At 41.7% G+C, this 13,163-nt stretch overlaps 1 protein-coding gene across 1 annotated transcript in view; it reads right to left on the bottom strand.

The window, feature by feature from the left end:
* The window catches only part of LOC137384291 (alpha-1,6-mannosylglycoprotein 6-beta-N-acetylglucosaminyltransferase B-like), a 994,997-nt gene that overhangs the window by 829,880 nt on the left and 151,954 nt on the right, over window positions 1–13,163 (bottom strand). The window contains exon 3 of the mRNA XM_068058117.1: window positions 1,908–2,046. Coding sequence (XP_067914218.1) covers window positions 1,908–2,046 — 139 coding nt within the window. The remainder of the gene's footprint in view (window positions 1–1,907; window positions 2,047–13,163) is intronic.

The following is a 13,163-nucleotide window of genomic DNA, read 5'->3' as shown; positions in this document are numbered from 1 at the left end:
AATGTACGATGCAGGAAACTCTCATTCTCCCTGATGCTCCGCAGTGACTCCAGCTGCCCCTCAAGCTCAGAAATCCTGAGCTCAAGCTCAAGCTCAAGCAGCTGGAGACACTTCCTACATATGTGGTCACCTAAGACACATGAAGTATGCTGAAGTTCCCACATGGCACAGCAATTGCAAGCAACAGGTCTCAGCTGCCTCTCCATGATCTAAGAAATAAATCTCTATTCCTTCTTTTAGAAGCTAGTTAATACCTCATATAAACTATTAATTTTAATTAATGCCTCTAGAGCTGCTTTGTGATAATACTCTTTAAATTCACTTTCTGTTATACTTACCCCATTGAAATTTTATTAATTAGTTTAACTAGCTAAGCTAATATAGTACTTCATAGTTTCCTGGTCCTAGTTTAAACCACTGCCCCTAGTTTAGAGAGAAAACAACCTTAAAACTCACCTATATAAAAGCAAAATACTGCGGATGCTGGAAATCTGAAATAAAAACAAGAAATGCTGGAATCACTCAGCAGGTCTGGCAGCATCCGTTCCGATGAAGGGTCACTGACCCGAAACGTTAACTCTGCTTCTCTTTCCACAGATGCTGCCAGACCTGCTGAGTGATTCCAGCATTTCTTGTTTTTATTACTTAAAACTCACCTACCAATCACCGACCTGCTGTCCTCTAATGTCACTCTTGTGTTTTTGGAAAAGACCTTGGAAGGTCAACTTTTCCCCTGCTCTGATTTATCCACTGCTGCTGCTGCTGCCTCTAATCAGGACAGCTCTTCCCCACTCTGATTTATCAGTTGCTGCTGCCTCGTTTGATTTCTTCTTTTTACATTATGTGACAAGAACACTCACTGTCTGGTATGCATTACGACAAATCAGTAAGGTTACTTAAAGGTAAATTCAAGAATACAGTTCTAAATTCAGTCTTGATCCAAACCAACAAGCGCATACATACCATCTAGGTAGCTCAAAACATTATTGAAAAGGAAGGAGAGGAAGGAAAACATTGAAGTGCTTCACACAAATTACTTTCAAGTATCATTCCTGTATGTAGACAATATGACTACGAATAGCACACCGCAAGATCCAGCAATGAGATGAATAACCAGTTAATTTGTTTTTATGGTGCTTGTTAAGGGATGAATGTTAACCAGGACACGAGGGGAACTCCCTGCTCTTCTTCAAATTGTGTCCTGGGGTCTTTAATGTCCCTGTGAACCGGCAGCCAGAGACTCAATTTATCACCTCATACTGTGAATCAGCCAATACAGCACTCCTTCAGCACTGCATTGAAGTGCCAGTTTAGATGAGGTGTTAAAGTCGACTGGGGTGGATTCAATTTTCTAATTGAAAGACAACAATGTCAACAAATTAAACCAAGATGATGTTGAACATAATAACAAATACAAAGTTTACTTGGAAAAGCTCAGTAGATGGTAAATAGACTATACAAATGAGAAAGATATAAAACATTTGTTCTTCATTATCTATGAATCAGAAAGGTTGCCAGGTAAGGGCAAGCTATGGTAGAGAAGTGCAATTAAATGTAAAGCATCTGCATTTCCTGACAGGAATGTTCAGTTTATAGGCAGCTATAATTTTAATTAAAAAAAAGGATCATAATCTCTTCATAAAATACCCAAAAGCTAAATATTCAACTTTTTGTGGACCTGCTTGTTTTACTAGAATAGAAACAATGATAAATTACAATAAATTTGGATACAGTACAGATTTATTAAATAATTGATTCATAAAAATTGCAATTTTTCTTCAAAAGCCTTCACTTTGAGCAGCACGTTGGTACACAGGTTTTAAGAATGCTAGTTAGCTTGTAGCAGCTAGGCAGTAGTCATAAAGTATAAAAGCTACTGCTATCATTCATTTAACATTGACACTTACTGATTTAAAGCAGCACTGAGTTCCTCCAATTTTCGGAAGTCACTCACATTCTCCAGTTTAGCCAGTGGCTCCATCCGCTTCACAATTATTTCCAGCATATCTGTCATTTTCCTCAGCACGCGTGACTCTAAACCAATTCCTTTTAATGTAAAAAAAAAAATCACATTACCATTACAATGATGAAACATGCAGTGAAAGCAAAGAACATGGTATACCGACGCTTTGGTAAGACCATGCGGAAAATGGGATTTAGGAAACATGACTATCTTCAAAAAATATGCACACATCTCTTAGCAAAGGAAAGAAGTTCAAAAGTGGTCCATTTTGCGTTACTTTTGAAACTGTTTCCACCGGCAGGAGGGCCAATAACCAAAGAAAATAGATTTAAAATAATTGGCATAAAAAGCCAGGGGGAGATGAGGAGAATTTGTTTTAAAAACTCAGCAAGTGGTTATGATCTGGACTGCGCTGTCTGAAAGGGTGGTGGAAGCAGATTCAACTGTAACTTTCAAAAGGGAATGGGATCTCTACTTAAAAGGAAACATTTGCAGGGCTCTGGGGAAAGGGCCAGGGAGAGAGATTCATGGATAGCTCTTTCAGAGCAAGATCTTTTCAGTCCCATGGAGACGGGCTTCAAGGCAGAGAGCAGGAGGAATTCCTCAGAAGTTGGCATCGGGTCAGAACCTGATGCGTTGCCGCCTCCGGGCAATCTTCCTGGAGGCGGGTCAGCACCTACAGGGGCTACCCACCTGGTAGTGTATCAAATCTGCATTATTAAGTGCCTGTTTATGGGCTGATTGGGGCCACCGTCAGGATCTTCAGTGGCGGACGGGCCCTCCCACTGAGGGCCAAGCCCATCAGGTGCCTGGAGGTGGGTTGCGGGCGGCTGGCTTGGGGAGCCTGTGAGACCTTCTGTTTCAACCCCCCAGTGGGAGCCACAGCCATCAGCGGGCCACACCTGCTGCCGCCGGCCATCCTGTGGAGAGGTTTCCCCTCCACAGGGGTGACCATGCAGCTGGGGCCACCGCTTATTTAATTGAATTTAGTATCACTTCAGAGCTTCCCTCAAGACGGAGGCACTCTCATGTTCCTCCTCCGACAGTGGCAGCTCCCACATCTGGTGGTGGGGCTTCCATCCTTCCAAGGTTGCAGGCCCTCTTATTGGGCCTGGAGCCTCAGGGACCCACCCGCCATTCTTAATTTGATGGCAACCTAGAGGCGGTGTCTTAATTAGCCACCTCCGGGAAGATCTCACAGGAGGGTGCCCTGACAGGCAGAGTGGGGTCGGGACCTGGAAATAGCCCTGACTCTCACTCAGATTAAAGCCAGAAGATTTCATTCTCAAAGAACCAACATAGACCCAATGTTTCAAATGATGTCCTTGTGTGCTTGATTCTATGGACTGAATTTTAGCAGCCAAAAACTGATGGGTTGGGGTCACGTCAGAGGTTAGAATTTAAAAAATCTCAAACCTGACCCTGACCTGCCTCCAATCTTCCCACTTTCAAGTATAATGGAGGTTGGACAAGGGGTGCAGCCAATCTGCTCCCCGGAGACAGGTTGGTAATTTAAATATTTTAATGAGGTTGGCAGCTTCTGTCTTTACCTGCTTTATAGGTTTACTGTGGTCTGCTAAATTTCCAAGGTTTCAGGAAACCCATCAGCTGAAGGGAAGTGAGGACAGATTCGGGGAGAAGGTAAGTACCTTTACAGCACTGCTTTTGGGCCAGAAGGAAGAGCAGTGCTTCCCCAGTCCTTCCGGCTCCCCCTCATCACATTCCCCACACTCCACGCAAAGACCCAGGGTTGGGGATTGGAAACATTCCCCCCTGGGATTGGGGATCAGTGCTCCTCTGAATCAGACGCTTACACTGAGTCAGAGATTGCCCTCCCCCCACCGGATCGAACACAAATCCTGGGATCATCTCCTCAAACACCAGGATCAGGGATTGGCTCCCCCTCCATATCAGATGCCGCTCAGAGTTAGCGATTGCCCCTACCCTCTACCCTGCAATGAATATCGCCCTGCGGGATTGGGATTGGGATTGGCTCCTCCCACCCTACCGGGATCAGCCCCACATAGGCCCAGACACCATCATCTGTCCGGGATCAGGTTCCCCGGATTGGATATTCCCCCCAGGGTCAGTGTTCAGACACCCCCCTCTCTGGTGTCATGGATTGGACCCACCTAGTCCTGCAGCCTGCTCTGGTGTCCTGGAAGCCAAGTCTGTGAATCTAGCTGACTTCCAGGTGGGGTATTTGTAAAGGACAAAGTTCAGAACTGCCCCCGAGCCCCCAGCCCCACCTATGTAACCGCCCCTGCTAATAACCAAGCCTATGATTCTATAACCCAACGAAGCGTGAAAAAAAAATCACATTAAACTTGATTGTTTTTTCATTATGCATGCAAATGCATGTGCCAGAGGCCAGGGTATTGCAACATTGATTATTTTAAGCCCTGCCTAAACAAGATAACATGTGAACCAAAATGTTTGGTTCCAATGCTGCGGCAACAAAATTCAAGTCTTGGAATCTGATAGAATATTTGAAACAAAATGTTTTTTTTTTAAATTGATGCTCACTCCGTAAAGTGCCATTTAGGTTCGGAAAGAAAACTAAACCTCATAATCATTTGGACTTTGCCTAACATGTTTTATTTGCAAATATATGAAAAGAAAAAAAAATTCTGCTGCATGAAGTTGAACAATTTTGCAGAATTGCCAGCAGCTAAACAGAAATCACATCTCATCTGTGTTGTGCAAGTGCTACTGGTGTACATTTCAGTTGTACAACATGATTTCAGTACATGTTGATGCATGCGTGTAGAATTTAATAGAATACAGTATAGCAGATTGAAAGTACATCAATTTGGATTTGATATATGTCAGAGTTAAATCAAACTGCATGGTAGAAAAATCTGCTGAGTCTTTCAGTTCTCTGCTGTAAATGATTTACCACATACGAGACTAAACTGCAAATCTGCCATGGTCTGTCAGTTGGCAGCACATGAGCTTCTGGCTCGTCTAGCTAAACTAATATAAAAATTGATCCATACGCTAGATGAAAATGTTTTTTTTCTTTGTAATCCGGTGCCTACACTTTACATCATACTTCATTATACCTATTTATTCATGGACTGTTTTTGATTAAAAAAAATAGTGCCACTGAACATAAGAGGAAATTAGTGAAAAGTAAATTTAGAATGCACATCTAGACAAATTTGATCAACGTTTAGAATAATCTGTCAACCAAGATAATAGAAAAATCATTAGGATTATTCCAAATAAATTAGATGTCAGAATGAGTTAATGTAGTAGAGGGATGAGCTTCAATAGCTCCTATGACCTTTTCTTCTCTCTGACTTTTCCTGTATTTTATTAAATATGTACCATTTAATGGAGGTCCTGTAGAAGAAAATGGCCATTCACAGGTAATATTTGTTCAGTTACTGATTTGTTTCCTAGGTGCTATTCCATGTTTATGTAGTAGGAAAGACTGGATAAAGGAAAGATCTTGTTTGCCACAGGAGTGACTAAATTAAGAGATTTCTATTGCATAAAAATTAAATACAATCCTCAACCAAATTGACTTGTGCAATGTGAAAATATCAAAGCTACTTAATATTTATCTGATTGGCACTGCAGACTGCTGACTACGAAGAGCTCAATAAATCACAAACTAATTTTGCTAAGCATTACAATAAAAACAAGCATCTAAAAATGTCCTGTTATTTTAAGCGAGTATTCGACAGACAATAAAAGCCTGCTGATATCACAATGCAGCCTTCTGTTTGCTTCACTGGTTGCTACAGTAGGCGAACATCTTCCACTGGATTTATTTAGACTAAACTACAATAAAACAACTGCATTATTTTAGTGTCCTCAAGGTTGCAGAAATGACCTTGAGTGTACAAGCAGTGAAACACATATTCTTAATCACAATTGTAAAACTTAGGGCAGCTGTTTATCACTACAAGTCATGAACAGAGCCAATATTTGTAATATGCTATTTATCAACAAATGACTAAATTGTCTTAATTCTTTATGTCCTGGTTTCTGAACTGGTGTAAAAGCGAGTGGCTCCAGTGCTGTAATTGCTGTCCTTACTCAGATTTGTGAAATATGTTCTCATTAATTTGCAGGGAAAACAAAGCTTAATATTATTACAGCATTTAGTGAATACATCACTTCATCTTATCACAGTAATTATGTTATTTCATGATCAAAAATCAATTAACAAATTGATGCATCTATGTCATGCTAGGCCCCCACCTGCCAAGAATGAGGCACATTAATTTTGTCATGAATATTGATTTTAAACTGTTACTGGAGTGAAGAAAGGACTTGTTAAACAGCTCAGCTGTGGCTGGAAAAGACAGTTGCATATTAACAGATGGTGCTTGGAAGGACAAAGGACCATTCCCTGACACATTCAACCCACAATCGACCTTGATCACCAGATATTGTGCATAAGAGGAGCATTCCAGAGACTGCTAAGGTGATACAATCCAAGACGTGGTCAGACCAGTTAGTCACATGACTAACCTGCTTGGCAACCTGGGGTTTTCTGAATTGTACCAACAGTTTGAACTGAGAAAGTCTGTTTGCTCCTAAACTGAGAAAATCTCTCCAGTCTGCTCCCATCTCTTTATCACAAGCATCTGAATCCACTGAAGACACATGAACCCCAAGAGAGAAAAGTCTCTTACAGTGAAGAAGGTTTAAGAAGAATACTGGGCCCCAATGAAAAGCAAGACCTACCTACAATCAAGGACTCTACAGTGAGCTTGAAGAACCGTAACAAAAACTCTTCAGATATTGCCTCAAACTTTTCCATTTTATTTTTCTTCTGCTCTTTTCTGTCTCTATTTGCAGAGACATGCATGCTAGCGTGGGCACATCATGTATCTGTAGGTGTTAACTGAATTAGAGTTTAAGTCGAAATTTAATAAATTTCAACTTTTCTTCTTTAAACTTAAGAAAGCCTATTTGTGCTGGTTTCTTTGCCTTATAATTGGAAAGCGGTGAACAAGGATTCAACAAGGGGCAGCTAAAAACACAATTTGTTTAAAAATAAAACCCTGTTACAGTAACACCAAATGAAGGCTGAAAGGGAACCCTAGACCTCTTTCTCACCTGGTCGTAACAATCTGAAATCTGTTCATCTTACAAACAACATTAATATTCATCTTGAATAACAGCTAGAATCATGCCTTCATAATAAATAGAATTCAGAGGATATAATGCTAATACCTCTCAATTAACTATTATTTTGGGGAATCTAAGTGAAAGATCTGGTTGCGTATTGCAAATAACATGGCATTTGAGCAGACATTCAGATTGGCTTCAACTTTTGCAGATAGAGTTGGGATTGAGATGACCTTGTTAGATAAGTTGTTTTTTTTTTTTACAGTGATTTTTCTTTGATATGTGGATTTCCCATAAAGCTGTTTAGAAAAGTGTGTTAGAGCCACTTGTCCATAATATACAGGTAGAATCTGGTTAGACAGGTGAATTTAAAACATTAAAAGTGGGAGATGCAGGCAGTTTCAGGGGGAAGGTAGTGATAAGACCAGGTTATATTGTCCCTCTGTGTTGAGGAAGCACATGTCCTCTACTCAGCACTTCTGTTTGATAGCCTGTCCATGATTATCTGAACGGCGATAAGATTGGGAAAGGGGGAGGTGCAGCGAGACCTGGGTGTCCTTGTGTACCAGTTGCTGAAAGTAAGCATGCAGGTGCAGCAGGCAGTTAAGAAGACAAATGGTATGTTGGCCTTCATAGCGAGAGGATTCGAGTACAGGAGCAAGGATGTCTTGCTGCAATTATATAAGGCCTTGGTGAAACCACATCTGGAGTATTGTGTGCAGTTTTGGTCTCCTTATCTGAGGAAGGATGTTCTTGCTATGGAGGGAGTGCAGCAAAGATTCACCAGACTGATTCCTGGGATGGCAGTACAGGCGTATGAAGATAGATTGGGTCGATTAGGCTTGTATTCGCTAGAGTTTAGAAGAATGAGAGGGGATCTCATAGAAACCTACAAAATTCTAACAGGACTGGACAGACTAGATGCAGGAAAGATGTTCCAGATGTTGGGGAGTCCAGGAGCATGGATCACAGTCTAAGGATAAGGGGTAAGCCATTTAGGACTGAGATGAGGAGGGATTTCTTCACCCAGAGAGTGGTGAACCTGTATAATTCTCTACCACAGAAAGCAGTTTAGGCCAAATCATTAAATATATTCAAGAAAGAGTTAGATATAGTTCTTAGGGCTCGAGGGATCAAGGGATATGGGGAGAAAGCGGGAACAGGGTACTGACTTTGGATGATAAGCCATAATTGTCTTGAATTATTTGAAAGGCTGAATGGCCTACTCCTGCTTCTATTTCCTAAGAACCTGGAGTTTAGGAAGTTAGAAGCACAAACACACAGCAGCACCCTTTGTAACCCAGTACAATGATATTAGACTTTCCTTATTTTGGTCTATGGCACTATCATTAAGGTGCATACGAACATATGAATTAGGAGCAGCAGCAGGCCATTTGGCCCCTCAAGCCTGCTCTGTCATTTGATAAGATCATGGTTGATCTGACTGTGACCTCAAATCCTGTCTATTTTCTATACCCTTTGACTCCCTTGACAATCAAGAATATATCTAACTCAGCCTTAAAAATATTCAATGGCCCTGCCTCCACAGTTCTAGTGTCTCTCATAACGGCAAACTTCCTCTCAGCATCCACCCTGTCAAGTCCCCTCAAGATCTTATGTGTTTCAATAAGATCACCTCTCATTCTTCTAAACTCCAATGGATACAGGCCCAACTTGTCCAAATTTTCCTCATAAGATAACTCGAGCTTGGAGACATGCTTCACCTGCACCACGGGGCCAAATTTTGTGGCCTCTCAACCTAAATTCTTATAACGGGCTACATTTGCAATGCAGCTACATGATGACCTTGCCTCTCTTGGAAGCCTCTATCTGAGTAATGCATTGTACATTTTGTTCTTTTACTTTGTCTTTGGATTCTGCCAAAGATGACGATCCCAGAGGAAGTGGAACCACAGTTCCAGACACTTTTCAACAAGTTACATCAAAAACTTCCTCACCCTGCAGCATCATCACAAATGATAGGACATTCGAAAGTATAGTTAGTAAGGAAGAGAAAATGGAGATGGCAAGTGAGGAAGATTGGCAAGATTGCAAGCCTATGCCATATGGCAACTAGATTGGATTCCTACTGGGCCTATATTCAAATAGGAACTAATGCAGATGCAGAAGTCATTGTTCACATCTTTGAGGCAGGTATGAACAACCTGCAGCAGCTAGCAGAGAATGTGCAGAAGTGCACTTACATTGAGAGCAACACATTTTTATTAGGAAGGGATATCAAGTGATAGAATCAAAGGAGGATAATAATAAAAGGAGGAGATAAGGTAGAGACCAGCTTTGATGTAACCGAATAGCAAAACAAGGGGCTGAGTGGCCTACTTCTGTTCTTATGTTCCTGTCAAGAAAACACTGCAGTCCTGCTAGAGAGCTTTACTGAAAAGAAGAATATCGTGGCACAAATGGCATCTTCACAGCCATCGACAAACTGAGTCCCAAAGCAGCGAGACAATTTTTTAAAATTCATTCATGGGATGTGGGCATCGCTGACAAAGCCAACATTTATTGCCCATTCCTAATTGCCCTTGAGAAGGTGGTGAAGCGCTGCCTTCTTGAACCACTGCAGGTACGCCCACAGTGTTGTTAGGAAGTGTGTTCCACGATTTTGACCCAGTGACAGTGAAGGAACTGCGATATAGTTCCAAGTCAGAATGGTGTGTGGAGAGAATGGAGAGAATAAACATAGAACAACATTCTCTCACAAGCCCTGTAACTGACACCACTAAGACTTCAGATCCACTTACAGGAATCCATCACTATTGGATTTGATTGACTGGGAGGTCTTTTGGAAAGAGCAGTGATGTTGGGCTTTACTCCCATAAAATACCCTACAGACAGCGCTTATGTAGATCATAAGCCATCCAGCAGGAATGTCTAGCACTGGAAGCTTGGTGGCAGAAGGTTCTGATGATGCCCAAATTCCCACTCCAACCAGACTTATCAAAAGATTCATGAAATGCCAGAGAGTGGGCAGGCACTCAGTCACTGCAGCGTGGGGTATTGCCCCTGCTGTCGCAGGAATATTGTTTGACCATATGCATACGGGTTCAAGGCCACAACCTTATCAATCGGGCCATTGTCCACAACTGCAACATATAACCATAGTTTTTTCTCCCACTGAGGAACCACATCAACACAGTCTTAGGCTTAAGAGTACGCAGATTACTGAGGGAAGAAAGGATGGAGCGTTTAAAGATGTAAATAGCATTTTATGAATACAGACCTTTTTGTTCCTCCTTGATACAGACTTCGATTTTTTAAGCTTTGGAATGGAAATAAGCATTGGGAGGGGGCTTTTTAAAAAAAAGGACAGATTACATACAGGAATGGGCACAATGTTCTTAGAGATATTCTTAGAGATGTGTGGTATTTATATGGAAAACCAAAATTAACACCCATTAGTGGAAATAGTTGTCCACAAGAGTTCCTCTCCAACCCCACTGCCTGTACATCAACTCCAGCCAGGTTGTCACGCCAATTTGCTTTATTGAATGATAATTTTCTTTAATCCACTGACTGGAGATCTGAATTTATATTTTTTGAAGAAATTTAAGAGAGAACAGATGAAGGATGACTTTGCTGGCAGCTTAGGATGGCCACCTAATTCGCAACACTGTATCCTACATTGCAAAGCCTGTGAGGTGGAGACAAAATGGCTGCTCAGCCCAGCAAGAACCAAGAAGTTTAAAGGAACTACCTGTTCTTTTTAGCAAGATAAGAAACACTGCTACTATGTTGGAATTACTGGGTGACTGTTATGTGATGAGCCCCTCCCCATCTGTGGTTTTCAGCTTGTGTTTGTCTGCAGCAGCAAGGAGAAGCTTCTGGACTCTGACATGTGCAGACCCAAGTGGGGGTCCCCCTCTCTCTCTCCCCATTTCAGCTTACAAGCTATGAACTCTGCCTGTTGACTGACCACCTTTGCATACTCTGGCTACAATCAGAAACTCCGTTGGAGGAAATCATCCGCATCGCTGTCTCCAGGAGACTCAACGAACCAGTCATCAACCTCTTCAAACTAAAAGCGTCAGGATCACCAAATTTAGCTAGAAGCCAGTCGAATCACCAAATGCCACAGACTGTATACCTCTTTTTTCTATGGACTCTGAACTCAACCAATCTACCTTTCCCCACTCTGTAACCTATTTGTGTGTGTGGAAATCTCTAGTGTGTGTGTGTGAGTGAGTGAGTGAGTGAAGGTTGGTGCATTGTTTATTATTTTATTAGTTTGGGTTAGGTACAATAAAGTTACCCTCTTTCTTTGTTAAACTCAAGAAAATATGTTTGATTCGTTCTTGTTATGATCATAGCAAATAACTAATCAAACACCTACTGAATTGACCAGTACATTCACTTTGAGAAAGAATTAAACCTGTTGTGGTCAAACAAGGAGAGGAGAAAGAGGAAAGCCCTTCGACCCCTCTTCACTTGACTGTAACAGGTTCATATTCTGCCTTATCACCTTCCTATGGGGTTCAAGTGATGAAAGCCTTCTCAATAGCCTGACATATGCTGATTTCTATCCAATGCAGCAGATGGTCAGTATTAAAACTGCCTGAAACGTAAAACAGCAACTCAGCCCCCTACTCAAATAAATGGAATCACTGTTCTATCATCTCTGTTATGCACTCCATAGAAACTTTGCTGGTGACACATGAGCACTATTATATCTGCATTCTGCTGAGTTGTGGGTTCTCTAATTGTGGTCATAAGCCATTATTGCAAATGGTAACTCTGGCCTTCTGAGAACCACTCTGGTCATTCTCTAGCAGCTTTTAAATAATGCACACACATGGACTGCTGCAGAATGAAGCCATCATAAGTCTCCTTTGGATAACTAACATTAATGCACAGGATGACATTTTAGTTTTCTGAAACAATCTGCACAATTATGAAGTGACAAAATGTTTTACTCATGTATGTATTATTGTTGGATCTGTGGAGGCCTGATGGCAGTTTGCATATGGAATGCTCCTGCCAACGAGAAATTATGTGCCCTTTCTATTAGCTGTCCTCTTACCCTTGGAAAGAGTATATATGTGCGAAAGAAACCGAAAATGATGGAAATAGGCAGCAAGTCAGGCAGCATCTGTGGCAAGAGAAATAAAGTTAACATCTCAGGTTGATGACCTTCCATCAGAACTGGAAAAAGTTAGAGATATCATAGGTTTTAAGCAATTACAGAGGAAGGTGAAACAGCAATTTACTCACACTTCTTTCAGTTTAGTATACTGTACTCACTGCTCACAATGTCGTCTCCTCTACACTAGGGAGATTAAACCCAGACTGGGTGATTGCTTTGTGAAAGACTTCCATTCAACATCCACAGTATTTCGTTTTTGTATTACAATATATGTGTTTCTCCTTTCAAACATATCATCAGTCATTTGTTTTATATATGAATGACCTGTAGATTGGCTTATCTGGCAGAGGACCTCACAGTGATCTGGAAGGATCCTCTGGTAGAGCAATTTAATACTGTACTGACCTTAACAGAAATAGGGAGAATCATCAGTCCTTGACATTATCTGTGGAGCAGCCTGTAGTCGATAACACAGCTCAGTCATTGCCTTTTGTATGAGGTACTAAAGACAGGTCATCTTGGGTATACCAAGTAGGAGTGGCATGATCAATAAGTAGAGGTCTTGAGTGTTGATGGAATTGAACATGCTCCTCAGAGGTCCTCTGGAACGGAAAATGCTGTGCCCTAATGAATTGGTCCTCTTTATCCAATTCATTCAAGTGCTATGGGAATACCCAAAGCAATTCCCATTTTTCCAACATGGTTAGCAATTACCTCCACTGGAACTGCAATTGTCAAGACTTCAGAAAACTAGGGGCTGGATTTTATAGACCTCCCCGACATTGGGGTTCATGGTGGTGGTGGTGGTGGTGCGCAGAAAATGGCTCCAGGAGAGGGCCGCCACATACCCTGATGCCGGGAGGACCCGGCCCGATACTGCCAGTTGCCACGTGACACCCATTTACTAGGTTAAATAAATGGAAATTAATGTGTTAATAATACTTACGCCGCCGTCTTCTGTCCCGCTGTGATCTTCCTGCCACTGGCCAGCACTCCCGTGCCTTCGGA

The sequence above is a fragment of the Heterodontus francisci genome, chromosome 26, assembly GCF_036365525.1.
Source record: "Heterodontus francisci isolate sHetFra1 chromosome 26, sHetFra1.hap1, whole genome shotgun sequence".
NCBI classification, from domain to species: domain Eukaryota; kingdom Metazoa; phylum Chordata; class Chondrichthyes; order Heterodontiformes; family Heterodontidae; genus Heterodontus; species Heterodontus francisci.
This window is presented reverse-complemented; position numbering and strand designations above follow the sequence as displayed.